The sequence below is a fragment of the Candoia aspera genome, chromosome 3 (assembly GCF_035149785.1).
Source record: "Candoia aspera isolate rCanAsp1 chromosome 3, rCanAsp1.hap2, whole genome shotgun sequence".
Lineage (NCBI taxonomy): Eukaryota > Metazoa > Chordata > Lepidosauria > Squamata > Boidae > Candoia > Candoia aspera.
The window spans coordinates 195,948,121-195,966,815 of record NC_086155.1 but is presented as its reverse complement, the minus strand read 5'-3'; the positions used below and the strand labels follow the sequence as shown (position 1 = coordinate 195,966,815).

General features: G+C 43.3%; 1 protein-coding gene across 3 annotated transcripts in view; it reads right to left on the bottom strand.

Moving 5' to 3' along the window:
• Positions 1 to 12,374, bottom strand: part of DEPTOR (DEP domain containing MTOR interacting protein) — a 59,363-nt gene extending 46,989 nt beyond the window's left edge. For 2 of the 3 annotated variants that reach the window (XM_063299627.1, XM_063299629.1), the window contains exons 1-2: positions 11,951 to 12,374; positions 11,097 to 11,198 (exon numbers count right to left, since the gene is read on the bottom strand). In XM_063299627.1, the coding sequence (XP_063155697.1) occupies positions 11,097 to 11,185 (89 nt within the window). In that variant the 5' untranslated portion in view covers positions 11,186 to 11,198; positions 11,951 to 12,374. The remainder of the gene's footprint in view (positions 1 to 11,096; positions 11,199 to 11,950) is intronic. The other variant, XM_063299628.1, reaches the window with a different exon arrangement.
• Positions 12,375 to 18,695: the final 6,321 nt, after the last annotated feature.

Sequence of the window (18,695 nt, the reverse complement as noted above, 5' to 3'; positions counted from 1 at the left end):
TCTTGGGGAACCTAGAATTTTGCAACTGTTTCCAGTTGGCAGGCCTCAAGGTTCTATTAAAACAACCTAAATTAATCTTAACCCATAAGTTAATGTTTGCCCGTTCTCCTCCATGAAGTCTGTGGGTAGGTGATGTCATATGCAGCCCAACACATTTGTGGAGTAAATAGATTTGGTAGCCTGATGAACGACCTTCTCAACACTTCTTGAAGAAAGTGTCTTGAGGACACAAGTTTCCTTCCTAGTAATTAGCTGTTTTATAGCAGCTCCCTGAAGTTAATGGGTAAGACTTCCAGCATCTTGCTCTCCTTTCTATCTACACCTCAGCCCTAGGGAAGAAATCTTCAAAACAGGAAGAAGTGATAGGAGACCCCCATCCCCACCAGAAAGTTTAAACCAAACTGGGTTCAGTAAAAGACACTCATGTCATTATACAAGTCCCATCTATAAAAGTGTTATTGTAGATGTCAATGCTCAGAAGCTGGAAGTGTATATTTGTGTGTGTGTGTGTGTGCACATGTGACAGAGGCACACAGAGAGAGAGAGATCTATAAGGAGGGTGTCTGATAAAGGGCAGTTTAACTGAAATGCATCCAGTGCTTCTAAAGTTACATATTTAATTGCCTACAACATGGATCTTTTTAAAAGACATCAGTGGGAAACAAAATCCAAACATCTGCCAGTAAACTCCAAAATGAACATTTCAGGCCACAATATCATCTTTTGCAAATAAAGGCTGGCCTGTTTCAAAATGGGTGTTATAGCTTTGCATGGAACCAAGGCCCTATGACTTGCTATGAACAACTCTGGCAGAATAATGTGTTCTTTGCAAGGAAGGAGTTGCTTCAAACAGCCACCTTTTCTAGCAAATGATTTGCCATCTTCCATCAAGAAACTTAATTATTTACACATTCCTTTTTTTATTACGATTGGGAAGGTCAAAGGGATTTGTACAGCTGAACGCTTTAAAAGGCAGCAGAGAATCACCCATCTTGCCTATTAGCTCTCTGAGGACTTTTAACTCTTTTGAGTTTGCTGACAAAAGGACACAGCAAGTCCTTTCCAAATATATTGCTCTTTCAGGTAACACAGTCTAAATGGTGCCTATGAAATCTAGAACAGCATCCTTACTTTAAAAAAAAGTAACCAGCCCAACCTGGTGTCTTCTGCACAGATTGGCCATCAACTCTCCCATGCTTTGATAGCACAATCAGGGGCATAAATAGGTTGAAATTTTTGTTAAAAATGAGTTTTGGGTGTGGAGGAGGTAAGGGTTAACTGAAAGTATACCTTTATAAATGTGATATCAACATTGTTTCCACAATTTAAAAGTCTGTGTGGATCAGTTTTTCAAATAGTTGGGTCTATGCAAGTTCCTCTTTTCCATAACAAAAACAGGCTCATACAGCAAAAACATCATAGTTTCCATAACAAAAACATTAGAGCCTTACTGGGCAATTCCATGCATGTTTGACCGGCAATCTCATGACAGCTTAGTATGCTGGCTTAATCCTCTGTCAGCGTTCATGTAGCTTTAACAGCCACATTGGTTTTCTCAAAAAAAATTTTAAAAGCACATCTGACAGCATATTTATATTACCAACTAAAATAAACATGTAAAATTAATTTTTAAAAGGAACATAATTTGCACGCATTGGTGCTCAGCAGAAATGGGTGGGTGGAGGAGAATTAATCAAAACTGAGTTAACTTTTGAGTTTGTCTCAATACATTGTAGTACAGTAGTTTCCAGCCTGGCTATGGAACAGAAATTGCCTTGGTTGGCTTGTGGGATGACCTGTGCAAATGCGATCCAGTTGGTCCTCCTGGACCTCTCACCAGCTTTCAGTACCACTGACTGTGGTATCCTCCAGGAAAGGTTGTCAAAGTTAGGATGTGGGGGCAGTTTACTATGGTGAATCCATTCCTACTTTCCAGAAGGTGATGCTGGGGGATTACTCTTCTGCCTCACGGCAATTGAGTTATAGAGTCCCCAAAGGCTCCATTTTATCCCCTATGCTCTTTAACATCTTCATGAAACTGCTGAGAGAGGTCAACCAGGGATGCGGGCTGAGATGCCATCTCTACTTCTCCTTTTCATCTATCACAGGTGAGGGGGTTGACATTCTGAACCAGTGCTAGGGCAGGGTAATTATTGACCAGATAAGGATGAATAAACTGAGACTTAACCCAGACAAGACAGAGATACTGCTTATGGGTGGTGCATCTGTCCAGCTATGTGATCCTTGCCTGTCCTGGAGGGATCCACACTCACCCTAAAGGAGCAGGTTCACATTTTGGGGATGGTTCTAGATTATTCACAGTCACTAGGAGCCCAAGTGGCCTCAGTGCCACAGAGTTCCTTTTATCAGCCTTGGCTTATTTACCAACTGCAACCTTGCCTAGACAGAGATAGCTCTGCAACAGTTACAGTATTTATGCTTTGATAACTTCTTGCTGGATTTGAAAATGGTCTGGAAACTTCAATTAATTCAAAACAGAGCAGCTAGACTGCTCACTAGGACTGGTTGATATGGAACCTGCCAGTTATTTGCCATTCAGATTATGTCATTGGACATAGTTCAACATTCTGCTCTTGACCTTAGGACCAAGTTACCTAACCTACAGAAGGACCTACAGGTTTTATGTACCTGTCTGGACCTTAAAAGATTGTAATGAGGCTCAGCAGTTTTGGAGGACCGATACAAAAAAGTTCCATATGAGTTGAGATTGTGCCCCGGTGGACAAGGGGCTATTGACGCTACAGCTCATGTCCTGCTATACTGTACCTTCCATAAGGACTCACAGACCCATTTTATAACTCCCTATTGATATTGATAAAATACCCGGGAAATTCTGATCTTTTTCATGTACAGTTGTTGCTATCTGATCAGTATGACTCGGTTTCTTTGAATGTAGCTAAATTTTGTTATACTGTCTGTAAAATTAGGCAGACTTTGATTGCCCACTGATGATCCCACCATTAATATTACCATGTTTTGGTTTATTTCCTTTTAATACATTTTTATTTGCATTTGTACCAATTTGTATTTTATTTGTAATTCTGGCTTGTGACCATAATAAAATATTGAATTGAATGAGGGTCTCTTTTAGGTCCCTTCACCAAAGGAGGTGAGGTGGGCTTCTACAAGGGAAAGAGCTTCTTCTGAGGTGGTCCATTTATGAAAAACCTTCCCCAGAGAGGCTCAGCTGGTCCCCACACGAGAAGCATTTCAGTGTCAGGTGAAGACCTTTCTGTTTTCCCAGGCTTTTAAATTGGCTTTTAATTATATTTAAAATCCTATAGTTTTAGCTTTTGAATGCTCCCCACTTTATGCAGTGTTTTTATTTTCCATTTTATTGTATAGGTTTTTACTCAAATTTTATTTTTTAAATGTGTGTTCTATTGTAGACTGCCCAGACAGCTTCCACTATTGAGCGGTTTAAAATCTTTAACAAATAAAATAAATTCAATTTATTAATTATTCATTTGACTTGCCTTTCCTCAAGCAGTTCCCATCTCCTATTTCTCCTTACATGAACCCTGTGAGGTAGGTTGGGCTAAGAGTGCCTGTACCAAAGTCATTCAGAGAGCTTTCACAGCTGAGAGTAAAATTAAAACTGGTTTCCCTGGTCCCAGTCCAACCCCAAAACAGCATCTCCTTTTCAACATAAAATTTAATTTCTTGTGCATCCCTAATGATACTGATTTGGAATAGAATGTATTTAATAGCACAGGTGCAAAGCAATTCCCAGAATGGCTGTGTTAAGATAACCTATACCCTCTATTGATTTAACTTACTAATTCATTTAACTTAGAAAACTCAAATGCAGGTAACTTGGGAATTAGGTCCATTTTCTTAGAGAAATACTTTTATAGGCTACACATTGGATAGATAATGGTAAGGTTCACGCATCAAATTAGACCATTAAAAATCTGTATGTGTCATAAATAGATATATTGTGGCTTGTAGGCTGCATAAATACATTCACTGTGGTTTGTAAACTGTAGCTTATGTCTTAGACATAACCCAGGAAGCCAGCCAATTATGATTTACTTAATCATGATTAAACAAAGCACTGCTTAGCATGATGTATGAACTGTATGATGTATGTAGTTCTGAATGTCAGAAAGAGCGGGAATATACAGAAACATAAAATGCGGCACTTCTTCACTAAATATTTGAAGAGTCATGAGATTTTTGCTAGCAGCTTCTGCATTGGCTTAAGTCCTCAATTAAGCTGCATTTAACAAAAACAGAGAAGGAAATGAGGCAACTTTATTTCTGAACAGCACAGCTTAACAAGCAATCTTATATCTTTGGACATTAATCATATTGAAAGTAATTGAATTTACTTTCAGGAAGCAGTAGCAATGGGTTTGCTAGATCAGTGGAACCGATAACCTTTGAGGAAGTCCTTCTAGTATTTAGGACTGTGACCTAAGAGAACAATATCCCAAACGTGGGAAATAAGTAACCAATACATCACTCTTTCCTTCCTCCACAGGGACATTAATTGAGAAACTTCCTAAAGACTGTTTCTCCAGGTTTGAGAGGATGCAGAGCAAAAATGCCATATGCCGAGCTTTCTCTTTGAGGGATTATTTCATACAGCTATATTCCAGACTTGGCTAGCAACTACTATTTCCATTTTCCACGATGTCCTGGCATAAACTTTTACCCCAGAGCATTGTGGGACACTAAAATGGAGGCAGCTTTGCACTGTAGGAAGCTGGATGTCTGATGGGAGATTCAAGAATTGGAAGAATTCTGATCTTGTGACCTGGACCCTGTGCCCTCAGAGCATAAATTAGGATGGTTAGCAGGTTTTGTCTAATATAAGCAACTACCCATTACCAAGCATGCATATTTACAAAAAAATGCAGTGTATCTCCATCTCCCCCTTACTGTGCAACTCTTCCCCTCCACCTAGGCTTGCTACTGTCAAATAACTTATGCAGGAATACACTGAAGAGGGAACAAAATATCAAGATGACAGGTTCTGCAAGGAACAGCAGTCCATGTTATTGCCTCAAAGATTCATCTACAGCAGTGTTTCTCAATCTTGGCAACTTGAAGATGTGTGGACTTCAACTCCCAGAATTCCCCAGCCAACCAAGGAGTTGAAGTCCACACGTCTTCAAGTTGCCATGGTTGAGAAACACTGTTCTACAATGAGCCACGTTACTGAACAAAGCCAACTTGAAAGAAGAAAACTCAAGCAGGAGTGACTGAGAGAGATGCTCCAAAAAATCTTGCCTTTTAAGAGTGGTGTTAAAAACTCCATCCCCAATTCAGTTCTTACAGTATGTAATTTGATTAAATATGGTGCTAAATCCATTTCTGTAATGGGCAGAAGGAATAACTGTGAGGAACAGGAGGAAGAGCCGCAACCAAGACAATGGTCACAAAAAGGAAATCTGAGTCTGAGCCAGAGCTGTAACCTGAGTAAGCATCTCAGGGAAGACCCTCCCTGGTTCTCATGAAGATAAAGAGAGGAAGGGGGGAAGCACATTCAGACTTGCAAGGTTCTGTTACTATAACCTTATAACAAAAGTAGCATTAGCTTGCATGACTCTGGTTTCCTAGTCTGGTCTACCTTAAGGGGCTGACAATTTCTGAATCCCATGAATGAGACTTTCTTTTCTTAAGTGAAATCTTGCAGACAATGGGTGTAGACTGATCCTAGACTGGGACTTTACAACCTCCATCCCTCTACATACATAGCTTCTGCCACATGCTTGATCAGATTCTCCCTCCCCAAGACTGCTGTTACTTAAAGAGAAGGAAAACCTCAGACACAGTATTCAAAGATGGGTTTAACACCGAAAGACCTATCATTTTGATTAGGTTTATACAACATATAAACTAAACTGGAGGTGGGTAATTTGTTGCAGCACGCAGCCAACCTCAGGTAATTTTAAAAAGCTAAGTAGGGTCAGACCTGGTTAATATTTGGTTGGGAGATCACCAGGAAAAAAAAAATAGAAGGAATGACAAACCACTGTGAAGAAAATTACATAGACACAAGTTACCAGGAGTCAAACTTAAAGTGAGGATTTTACTAACCTAACTTGTGGTTTAGCGATGTAGGAATCCAGCCACTGTCTTACATTATGGCTATGTCTACCAGAAGAAAATCTGAAATGGCTCAGTGCTTTATTCCGATTTCAAAACCATCTCCTGATCCTGAAATCATGTTTTGTTCTGAGCTCAAAACACTCAAATCAGCCCATTTCATGGTTAGAACGCTGAGATTGTTTGCTGTGACCGTGACACTCAGAATGCTGCTATTTGAAAGGACTAAATGTTATATTGCAACTGGAACAAAACTCTTAAAACACAGGAGTTTTGTTTCAAGCTTAGAATATCTGAAGCAGCACTTTTGAACTTGAAATGTTTTGTACACCCTTAAATAACAATTTCTGTTGCTCCTCTGTTTGTTTGGTTTTTCACACAGGAAGAGCATTATAAGGTCTCCAAAGGGCTCCCAGTCATGTGTCAATGTCCAGGAGACAATTCGGTTATTATATAACTCAGCCTTTCTCAACCTTTTCACCCTGGAGGAACCCTTGAAATATATTTCAGGCCTCAGGGAACCCCTGCACATTCAAGCTCAAATACGGCCGGAAGCTACCAAATTACTAAGTTACAAAATTATTTTATTCGTTTCATGTGTAGGCCTGCATATATGCACTAACAGTGTTCTTAAACTAAAAATAAAGAATGAAACTTACCTCTTTAATGTGAAGTTGCCCAAATTTGAAATAATTTTTAAAATAAATCTTGATCTCCCAGGGACCCCCTAATGGCCTCTCATGGAACCCTGGTTGAGAAACTCTGATATAACTGAACTGAAAAAATTACCTCTGAGAAAACTGGCAAAGCTTTTCTTAATGCTGACTATGTGTCAGCCCTTCAAGGTAGACTAGGTGAGGAAACGGACACTGTAAGGATTCCAGGAATGCTCCTTTATGGTTGCAGGGTATAATAACAGAATCTTGAAAGCCTGTCAAAGTTTCTCTCTGCCCCATTTTATATCAAAGAGAAGACAAGGTTCTTTTAAGTTTTCTTCCCACGCTTTCCACTTTTCCAGGACCAGGTTCATCCAATCCTTCTTCAAGGTTATCTTATCTTCCTTTATGTGAAGAAAGCTGATTGGAATATTCAGTCCTGACCCTAAACAAGCTCGACGCACCCAAATGCACAGCTTCCATCTTTTGATTGGCTGTATTCTTGGGGCCTCACACAGCCATGGACAGCAATGGCCCCCGGTTCAGGCTTCCCTCCCCTCTCACCTGCCTCCAGCTTGCCAGACAGGTTCATTCTCTCTCCGTTCCCAAAACACACCTCTCACCCTTTGCAACAGAGTGCATGTACGCAGCAAGCTTCTGCCCTTTGTGTCTTGGCTGCACACATGTCCCTCTCCTGCTCCTGCCTGTCTGGCCTCCTGTCATCCATGCCCTCCTGCATAGCTGCTCTCAAGAAAAAGAGAAGACTATTCCTGAGCAAAAATGTGAGCTTTAAGGTGGGTTGTTGTTTTAAAGTACCGGGTCTCCTCCTCCACCACTACGCATTCATTATTGGGCCAGAATTTGCCTCTGTGGCCTTATCTGTGCAATGATCTGCTGCTGGAGTGGGGAAATGTGGTGTTACACACCAGTGCTTTGGCACGGTTGCATGGGTAAAACCACTCATAAAACCCTCTGCCTTGTAGTTGTGATCTCAACATTCAAGGAAATTTCCCCAGCATTGGCACATCATGGTAAAGTCTGTCCCTGCCTCCTTGCAGCTCTGTTTATGTCACCTGTTCAGTCCCCACTTCCGCAACCCCAGCACACACCAGCCATCCTCGCAATCCGCCATGCCAACACTCAGTTGGAGCCTCCATTAGGCGACCAAATTAATGCACCTCTAATCTTTGAGAGAGGCAAGGAGACATGGAATGCATGCCTTAGCCATCAGATAATGTGCAGAATAGCTTGAGGTAGATCTGGAAAAACCACATGCCTCTTTGTGGACCAAAATAAAATAAGGAGCACTTGTAAGTACACAGACAGATAAGATCAAAGGACCACTAATCCACCCTGCTTTGGAAAGGCAGAATCCTCTGGCAGTGACCAATGATCCAGAGACCTCTGCAAATATCGCACACAACCCAGACTTACAAAGCAAAAACCAGGCGTGGCCCAGAACGGCACTGATATCCATTGCAAATAAGACATACTCTACAATGGGCAGAAATTTCACTCCCCAGTTATTTGTCTGCATACAGAAGATGTAACTGATTCTTTCTTATTCCTCCACTGAAGATGTAGACTGGCATTTCTCAACCTTGGCAACTGGAAGATGTGTGGACTTCAACTCCCAGAATTCCTCAGCCAGCAGAGTTGGTCCACACATCTTAAAGTTGCCAGGTTTGTGAAACTCTGCTGTAGACTAACCTTCCCCCACCAAGGGCTTTCCAGGTATGCTGGATTACACTTCCCAAGAAGTGTGGTGGATGGTGGCTAGTTAGAGAAGGTGGCTACAGCAGAGTAACTAATACTCACACCTTTCCTTACATTTTGCTCAGGTAAATGCAACCCATTAATGAATAAAGATACTTCAAGGACTGCCTTCTCCAGGTAGAGCTGGTCTGGCTCCAGGTGAGGATGCAGGGAAGCATGCTTGTGGTCCTGTCCTTCAAGAAGTCAAGGGAACATGGTCTAAAGGTTGTCTTTCTCCGTGATGACCCTCATACTGTGGCATGTCTTGCTTTCAGAATACACCTGAGCACCTTCCATGTTGGTATTTTGCAATAAGGAATTATTTTTATAAGGAAGTTTTAAACAGGTATTTGGAAGTTGATTTTTGAGTAATATTTAATTTGGATACTATATATATATATATATATATATGAGATTTTATGCTGATCAGGCTGCTATTTTTATGGGAAGTTGCTTTTTATCTTTTGGAATGATTTGGTTGATTCTGTTTTTAAAATTATTATTTGCAAACCACCTGGAGTTTGGGAGCAGGAGAGTATCTAACTGCATGTAAATAAGTAAACAAGTAAATATCAGAGCATCATAATGCCTGAATTTTTCAGCCTGCAAGTACTTGTGCCACATACCCTACAACAAAAGTATACCACAGGATAGCACACAGCCAGAAACAAAACAAAAATCAATCTTCTCTACTTGATATGACAACAAGAGATAATTAGGCTGACAGGTTCACATGTTTTGCTTGCAATAAAAATGTTTTTATCTCAGCTCCTCTTACTTGATCTCTAAGTTTGTGGCTGGCTATAATGAAGGCTTTGTGAATTCTACCTGAATGCAATTTCATTTTGCAACAAAAATTCTTTTACACCAAGGATTGGTGCAAAACTCTCGCAAATTTTAATCTCACCTCATCCTGGAAAGCTTTTTTTAAAAATAGGAGCATCCCTATTGGATCCAACCAAAGAGACTATCTAAAAGAACATCCTACTTCTCTTGGCAGCCATCCTTATGATCAGGGGAGTCCAAAGTCCTGCACATGAAAACAGGGTGGAGCTCCAGTCACACCATGGCCGCCATCTTGGCCTTTTTGACCCTAAAGCCTATGGACATCCCCTACATGATGGTGAGGTATAAAAGCAATACTTTTCATTCTGCTGTTGTTCCTCAACAAATGGTAGTCATAAGCATACCATTTCTGAAATTCTATTTCCCTTTATGTCCAATGCATTGAAAGCCTTAAATTCCATGGAATTAGCTAATTGCTTTTAAATTGGTGGCTGGCTCTATAACTCAGTGTTTCTCAATCTCGGCTACTTTAAACTGTGTGAACTTCAACTCCCAGAATTCCCCAGCTAGCATGCTGGCTGGGGAATTCTAGGAGTTGAAGTCCACATAGCTTAAACTTGCCAAGGTTGAGAAACACTGCTATAACTTGTACCAATAAAGGTATACATCAACATTCAGCAAGCTGAGGCTCTCCAGGAGAGGTGGACAATCCAATTCCCAGGATTGCCAGTCATCATTTAAATGAAAGCCAACACTCTGAAAAGGGGAATGGAAAACAGAAAATTACAGATGCCAAGAGGGAAATGTGGCCTTGTGCCAAGGAAGATAGAGCTTCAGGACCATGCTCTACCCATTTTAGTTTTCACTCCAATCCCTGCATCCAATCCTTGAAAACCCAAGTTATGAGAAAGTCAATGTATATTAGACATAATAGACTATTAAAGCTACATGCCTATGTATGGAGATTGTAGATTTTACCATATGTAGCAGAACCAAGACTGTGTACCTGGTAAAAGAAATGTTGTTTAGATGGTACAGTCTGGCAGATAGAAATGTGAAAAGATGTCAGAAAAAATGTCTTTTGGGGTTTTTTTTAAAAAAAAGGTCATTTCAGACTCTGGCCACCCCATAACAGCAAGACAGCTAAATACATCCTCCTGCTTTTGTATAGATTGAACGGATTAAGGGATAAACCTAAACTCACTCTTCTGAATTCATTGTTGTTTTCTGCCAGCTGGGGAAATGAAAACACAACTTAATAAAGAGACAGGCCCTGAAGATTGATCAACCTCTTGTCTCAGAAAACTGCCTTATTCCAGACCAGTCTTCCAGATGAGCTGGATTACAACTCTGGATACCTCCATCCAGCAAGGCCAATCTGGTAGAGGATGATGGGAGCACCACATCTGGAACATTATCCTGGGCTATTTGTTCATTCAGAGCAGTCTTTTCTCCTTGGGACTTGGCCCATGAGAGTATTAGGCATCATTTTGGAGCTGGACAAAGCACGAAGTACATTCTGTTATAACACAATGGCTACGAGATGAGACTTGGAGTGAGGAAGTCCAGATTCATATCCCTGCTGAATCACAGAATTCCTTTGAGACCTTTGCACCAGTCATGTCCTCTCAGTCCACTCTACCTCGCAGGGTTATTGTTCAGGCTGATAAAATAAGGGGAGACCCTCCCCATATAACCTTCAGCCTTTAAAGGAAAAGTGGATAATTACAGGCAACCATCCATAAAACGAAATCTGGGGTAGAACCCAGTTTCTCCTGCTGTCCTGCCACACAAAGCATAGGTGAAAAGCAACACCCCTACCTTAGCTGTTCCCCTGTCAGAAGAACCTCCGCCATGCAGTCCAGCTCAGCTGCCCTCTGTTGCAGGTTGCCCAAGCTGTTTTCTTCCATTGCTGCAACCAGCCTGGCCAGAAGCCCAAAACAAAGTGGGAGATGACAGGTGAGGATGTTCTGGATGCATATTTCAGCATCCCAAGGCTTGGAGATGCCCCCCCTTTCCTCCCTTTCAGCTCCCCCCTGAGCCTCCCCCAGCTGGGCTCTGACTTTAGACTTAGCCTTCATGGTCCAGGACGGTTCCTCTTTAGGTAGTAAGTGTGTCAAAAGGATGCAAGCCCTGCCCTGTCCTTGAGCAAAACCCTAGACTTCAAAGCCAGGCCTCGACGTCGCTCCGGTTCTCGGAACTCCCGGGCGCATACCTGCGCCTCCCGGCTCTGCTCCCGGGCCAGCTTGCTTCTCCAGAGCCTATCCCGTTCCTTTTTAATTACAAATTCTACCCGTCGCGCTCTTTGCAATTTACTCAGCCCTTCCTTCAACTGACCCAAGAAGCGCTTCTCTCGGACCCGCTGCTTTCCCGGCTGCGCGCACCCCACCCCTGGATGGTGGGGCCAGTGCGGCGACCCGCAAGGCCCCGATGCGCGCAGCGCCGGACCCCTCGGGCTGCTATCGGCTCGGCTGCGCAAAGGCACGCCTCTGCCCCCCCGCTTCTGGGCCATAACCCCCTCCCGCTCGAAAGGAAAACAAACACAAGCAGCCGCCACCATCAGTTGGCCACCAAGAAGATCTGGCCTTTGGCAACACGACCGGGGCACCGTCTCGGTCGGGTGGGACCGGGGAGTCCTATCATTTAATTTCCCCCCGCCCCCGGTTTTCACTCACCTGGATCGGGAAAGTCGCTTTCCACACGGAGATCCCGGGGAGAAGATCTCACCGAAGGCTTCCTTGTTGTCGTGTGACAGGCAGGCTGCGAATGGCACGTGGTTGCAGCAAAGCGCAGCCTTGCCAGCAGCGTCCCCCTCCGTCCGGCCCGGCGGCGAGGGGCTTCGCTTGCGCTGAAGCCGTGCGCTCCGGGGCGGCGGCGGCGGCGGCACGCGAGCCAATTCGCCTCAAGGTCGGGCGGGGAGGGGCGCTGGGAAGCATGGGGCGGGGGGAAACAATTGTTCCGTGGTTAGCAACACCTAAGAGCGCAGAGCGCACAAGCGAGTGGAAGGAGGCGCTTCTGGAGCGCGGCCCCCCTCCGCTTCATTTCAGCTTTTCCTGTTCTTCTTCCTCCAAAACAGAAGCAGGGTGGGAGTCACGGGAAGCTGAAAAATCAAGTTGTCAATGGAAAGCAACAGCAGCGGTTCCTCTTTTAAAGTCACAGATATCTCCGGCCAGGCGGGCCTCAGACCTCTGGGGCCGTATCTTTGCACCGCCCGGAGGGGCTTCGAGGCGTCCTGGAGCCCCGCGCCCAGCTTGGCTTGCTTGCGCCGCTGCTGTTCATTCTCGCTTGCGGAGCTGGAGGGGCGGGAATAAAAATTAAACGTTTCCTTGCGCGCGCCTGCTCGTTTCCCGGTTTGCTTGTTGTGCACCCAGCATTGTCCAGTTATTGCGGGGAAATCAATATGAAGGGACAATGCGGAGCATTTGCTTCGATGAGTCACAGCTGTGCAGTGCTCTGCTTTAGAAGTATTTTCCACCTTTCTTTCCCAAGCGTATAGGTAGTGCTCCCACCTCCATTTTTTATTCTCAGCAGCCCAGTGAGATAGGTGGGACTGGCCCAAAGGTACCCGGTCACTTTCTCTCACCCCAACCTACCTCGCAGGGTTGTTGGGAGCAAAAAGAGGAGGAGGGATCACTCTATATATCCTGCCTGGAGCTGCTGTACAAAAGGCAAAATAAAAATCTAATGAGTGATTTTTCCAGCATGGAAAGATTTCATCACTTGGATAAAAATCTCCTTCTGCTTATAAACATGTATATATTGGTATAATTCATGACACATTATGCATTGCTCTTTAAACTGAAATAAAAAATGATACCTTAATTTCATGTAAAGACACCAGCTAAAATGGTTTTTTTTTTTTGGCTTTTCTGTCATTCTTTAAATTTTATATGCTGTGTCAGTTTTGACACTTTACAGTATTCTAAACTTTATTCTACCGGTAAGGTACACTTCCCCAGAATTCTGCTGCAGGTAATAAATGCTGTATTGCCTCTGTCTGTCTGAAGTGAACTGCTGTTGCAGCCCAAGCTTATGCTTGTCAGTTCAAAATCCCATTAACCTCACTGAGATGTCTTTATTTATATGGCAATGCATATACCACCCACTTCAAAGTCTCAAAGCAGTTTACAGTAAGCATAAAACCCACAAGGACTAAAACAGTACCTACATAAACAATCAAAACCCTGCATAAAATAAATTATTTTTATTAAAAAGGCAGTGCATCATCACTTACTACCAAATGCTCACCGGAACATAATGAGCCTGAGAATGTAGAAAAGTACAAAGATAACCGCAAGAAGCAATGGAAGAGTGATTACATAAACAGCAGCTTTGTCTTCAAAGGGAAAAGGGGGTGAGAAAGAAACTCAAGGTTCCCCTGCCTTGATTCTCTTGGGCAGTGTTTCTCAACCTCGGGGACTTTAAGATGGGTGGACTTCAACTCCCAGAATTCCCCAGCCAGCTTAAAGTCGCCAAGGTTGAGAAACTCTGCTCTTGAGTATAAGAAGGAGAGAGAAACTCTGTCAAGCTTTCAAGATACTGTTATTATACCCTATCACAATAAAGCAGAGTTCCAAGGGTGCCAGGGTTGCCTATTTCTTGACCTGGCCTACCTCAAAGGGCTGACATCAATCTTGAAAGCTTCATCTGGTTGCCTGGAGGCTATGGGAAAACAAGCTAAAGCTGAATCCTTGGAAGACAGAGATACTGTTCATTCAGGGACCACCAGTGACAATGCCCGCTCCTTTGTTAACTCTGAGAAGGGCTTGTGCTATTCTGGAAGGGACAGGTGCATGATATGGGTCCTGGAGTCCCAGCTGCTGCTAAAGCAGCAGGTAGAGCCTGTGGCCAGGTGTGCCAGGTAAGGCAGTTGCTGGAGCAGAAGGTCTTGGCAATAGTACTCATGCCATTATTTTGAAGCTGGACTGCTGCCATGCACTTTACTTGGGACTGCCATTGAAGACTACTCAGAAATTTCAACAGGTGCAAAATACAGCAGCCCATATGTCAGTGGGTAAGGAATGCTTTAATAGAGTAATACTGATACGCTATTTTGGCTACAAAAGTCTTCTAGGTACAATTCAAGATGCTGGTTATTAATTAGAAAACCTTATGAGGCTTAAATCCAGGTTATCTGCAGGGCCACTGTAATGGTATATGGGAATGACCTTGGGAGACAGGAGGAAGAGTCACAGTCTAGACAACAGTCATGCAAAAGGTATTGCAGCCCACAGAAGCATAAGGATGTGGGAAACATCTCAGAACAGACTCTCCCTAGCTTTCTGGAAAGTAAAAGTAAAGGAAAGTGGTATGTGGGAATGACCTTGGGAGACTGGGCAAAGAGATGCTGCCAAGGGAACAGTCAGACAAGAGACAGCATAGTCCACAGCTGGATAGTGGGTGGGGCAAGAGGCTCAGAAAGGACCCTCCCTAGTTTCTCAGGCTGTAAAGGAGATAAGCAGAGATATGTACTTTCAGACTTGCAAGATTTTGTCAATGTAGCTTTACAATAAACTAGAATTAGCTCAACTGGTTGTGTTTCCTGTCTGGTCTACCTAGTAAGGCTGACACCAATCTTGCAGAGAGGGGAGGGTCTCTTCTGAACCTCTTGCCCCACCTACTATCCAGCTGTGGGTTATGTTCTTTCTTATCTGGCTGTTCCCTTGGCAGCATCTCTTTGCCCAGTCTCCCAAGGTCATTCCCACAAGCCATTACAGGAGGGGAGAAATGCTGTCCAAATTTGCAAGATTCTGTTACTGTAACCTTCTAATAAAGGTAGTGTTAGTGCTCATGGTTTGTGCTCCTTGTCTGGATTACCCTGAAAGGCCAACAACAACCTACCCAGGAGGGGATGTTCTGGATTTTCCCTCCTCAGCAGGTTAAGGGTAGGGGGAGAAAGGATGTATAAAGAGGTCTTTGCTATAGCTGTTCCACCTTTTGAAATCTGCTGCCCTTCAAGATTCGTAAGGCCCTATTATTTTGTAAGGCAACTAAGACCTGATCCTTTAAGAGTATTTGGAGAGTAGGAATGATGCCTGGAATTGGCTTTTAACAATCTTTAAGTAGTGTTATTTTTGAGCTGTTACTGTTATGATTTTGAATGTTGTCAATTTGACGCTACTAGCTTGGGATCTTTGAAGCAGAATGGAGTACAACTGTGAATACAGTAAGTAAATAAGTAAGCAAGTAAACATTTTTTTTCTTTTTCTACTGCTTTTCCTTCTGAAGAAGCCCAGAGCATTATACAAAAGAACAATGAAAATGATCTTGAATGAAACAGTGAAGACTGCTGTCTTGCTGTTTTCCTTAAAAGACTACAGAAATGCAGAAATGAAATCAGGTTCATTAAAACAAAGAACAGTCTATGTCCTGCGACAGACTGCTATTGTGCAAATGTGTGAATGAACAAATATCTCACTTGTCATTTGAAGCAAGATTGTGTCTCTCGCAGAACAGAGCTCCTGAGTTGGAATGTTGCAATCCGTCACTGAGAAGGCTCTGCTTTTAACCATCCCACTGCAAGGCAGATCCACCCAGAGGACCAAGAGCAGGGCGTCTCTGTCTGATGGTAGCCCCTAGTTTACATGAAATTAGAGAAGTGGGTCTCATAAAAACTTGGACCCTGAGCAGTTCCACTTGCTCCATAAATGGAAGATAAAACCTTAAATTGTGTCAGCCTTGCAAGATCAGAAGTACTAGCTCTAACTTTATCGTAAGGTTACATTAGCAGAATCTCGCAAATCTGAACGTACATCCCCCCCACTCACCTTTACAGTCCAAGAAACTAGGGAGGGTCCCTTCTGAGATGTTTGCCAAGTTCCCATTTCTTTTGAGGGCTCAGCTGCCTCTTATCTGACCAGTCTAGTCTGTGGCTCCTCCTACTGTCTCCCAAGGTCATTCCCATGTACCATTACCAATGGCAGTGCAGCCCTCCAGTACTGGTGTAATGTCGCTCTCCCCTGAGTAGTCAGATGGCTGTGTTCTGTCCAGCTGCAGCTTCTGGATGACTTTAATGGTATCCCCCTATAAAATGCTCTGTAGCAGTAATCTGGTCATGGGCTTATTAGGGCATGGATTGCTGAGATCAGTCTAACCCAGTCCAGGTAGAGATGCAGCTGGTGTGACTAGAACACCTCCAAGGTCCCTTCCAGCCCTATGATTCTATGATCACTTCCACGCTGCCTTTCAAACAAGATCCCTCTTCATGCCTTTGAAACCAAACACCGTGTACCGAATCTCACAATTTGGATGGGATATTTTCCTGGTCAGACAACATTCAAATTATGTGAAAGCAGCCAATTCTAGTTCATTTGATAAACCATGATTAAGCAAACCATGGCTTAATATAGGAGTGCACGGTTTTTACCAGGCTGAGAGCTGCTGGGGGCTGCATTGCAAAAGGCATTCAATGAATCCAGGATAAACCCTAAAATTGTGCAAATTTAATTTCCATGAAACTGAAAATAAATGTTAATATGATCACTTAGCACTATGTAATAGTTTTCCGTTAAACATTACAATCTGGCAACAAGTTTTGGAAGTCCTTGCAAGCCACACCAGACTTTCAGGGGCTGGGATTTCAAATGGTGCATCTCTGGTTTAGCATATCCAGTATTAATGATGATATATGTTGATTTTTTTTTTTTTACCATATGGCATAGCAGTTCGGTGTTCATGCTGGTTTTTCTTGCTGGGAAATCCTTGTGAGGTCCAGCAGTCAGATGTGAAGACTATTTAGCCGTGACAAGTCACGTTGCCCGGGGTGCACCACGAGGAGGCTAGTCTACATTGCATTGAGTTGGGCTGAGAGAGAGGGACTGGCCCAAGGTCACGCAGCCGGCTTTCATGCCTAAGGCGGGACTAGAACTCTCATACCATGCCTGATTGGCTCTTGGGCTGAGAGAGAGTGACTGGCCCAAGGTGACGCAGCCAGCTTTCATGCCTAAGGCGGAACTAGAACTCAGTCTCCTGGTTTCTGTTGAATGTACACACTGAAGGTGACCTTGGACAGAATGGGAGTAAGGCAGAACACCTTAATCACAGTTAGCTTCCTCCCTGGGTTCTTGTTTTGTGTGTGTTGTTTTGAGATTCATCCTCTCTTCTGGCCTCTAGGTACACAAACAGGAGGTTAGAGTAGCCTAAGCTAAGCTAAGCTTTGACCCTGTTCAGGCCACTGTTGTCAGAGAGTCATCTTAAGTCTATGGCAACAAAAAATCAGGAGGAATCTGGTAGCATCTTTTCCGGCTGATGCATTTTATTAAAAGGCATAAGCGTTTGTGAGCTGCAAGCTCTGAAAAAGAACTTCCAAACTCCTTCTGTTCGAGCTGTAGAGTAAAAAAAAAAATCCTGGAAACTGAAAACAATAAAGACAGGAAATAAAGCAAGCTGTCACAAATACAGCTGGAAGGCTGTCAGGGTAGCAGTTGACATAGCAAGCTGAGACTTCAGTATTGTTGGTTTAAACCAGTGTTTTGCAACCTTGGCATCTTGAAGATGTGTGGACTTCAACTCCCAGAATTCCCCAGCCAGCATGGGGAATTCTGGGAGTTGAAGTCCATACAGCTTGAAGTTGCCAAGGTTGAGAAACACTGCTTTAAAGAGTTGCTGGTGCTGGATGATGGGTATTTTATCCATAGTCCATACCAGGCCCAGGGCAAGGCGGTGTGGGAAGCCACGTGTAATGTTTTCTGTCTATGAAATTATCAAGTTTTCCTTCCACGGCACTACATGTCTCTTAGCAGTTGTGAGCAGGTCTGCAAAAGGTGCTGAGCTGTATTGTGGTTTGGCTAAGCATGCAGTCCTACCCTGAAACGAAATTCAAGACTGTGGTTGAGATGAATGCTGTAATCACATGCCACTGACCTGCTTTGTTTCAAGTAACCGAGTTTTTTTCATAGCGAAACATGTCACTCAAACCAAAATGGGGAATTAACTCCCCCAGTAGTTTTTTTTTAGATTTTTTTATCCCACCTTTATTATTTTTATAAATAACTCAAGGCGGGAAACATAACTAATACTCCTTCCTCCTCCTATTTTCTCCACAACAACAACCCTGTGAAGTGAGTTGGGCTGAGATAGAGTGACTGGCCCAAGGTCACCCAGTGGCTTTCATGCCTAAGGCAGGACTAGAACTCACAGTCTCCTGGTTTCTAGCCCGTTGCCTTAACCACTAGACCAAACCAGCTCATTTCTCCTTCTGGCTTCCAGATATAAAGTAAGGTGGCCACTCTTTTATTTTAGCTTTTAGCATTCTATTTATCTTAAATCTTAATTCTTCTCCCTTCCCACACAGGGTGACTCTAACCCCAAGGGGCCAGACATACTTTTTTTAATTTACAGGAGAAATATCAGCCAAGAAAGGGGACTGGCAAACTATGGCTAGTGTGTATTTTCTGGTTAATGCTGCATTCTTGTGTCATG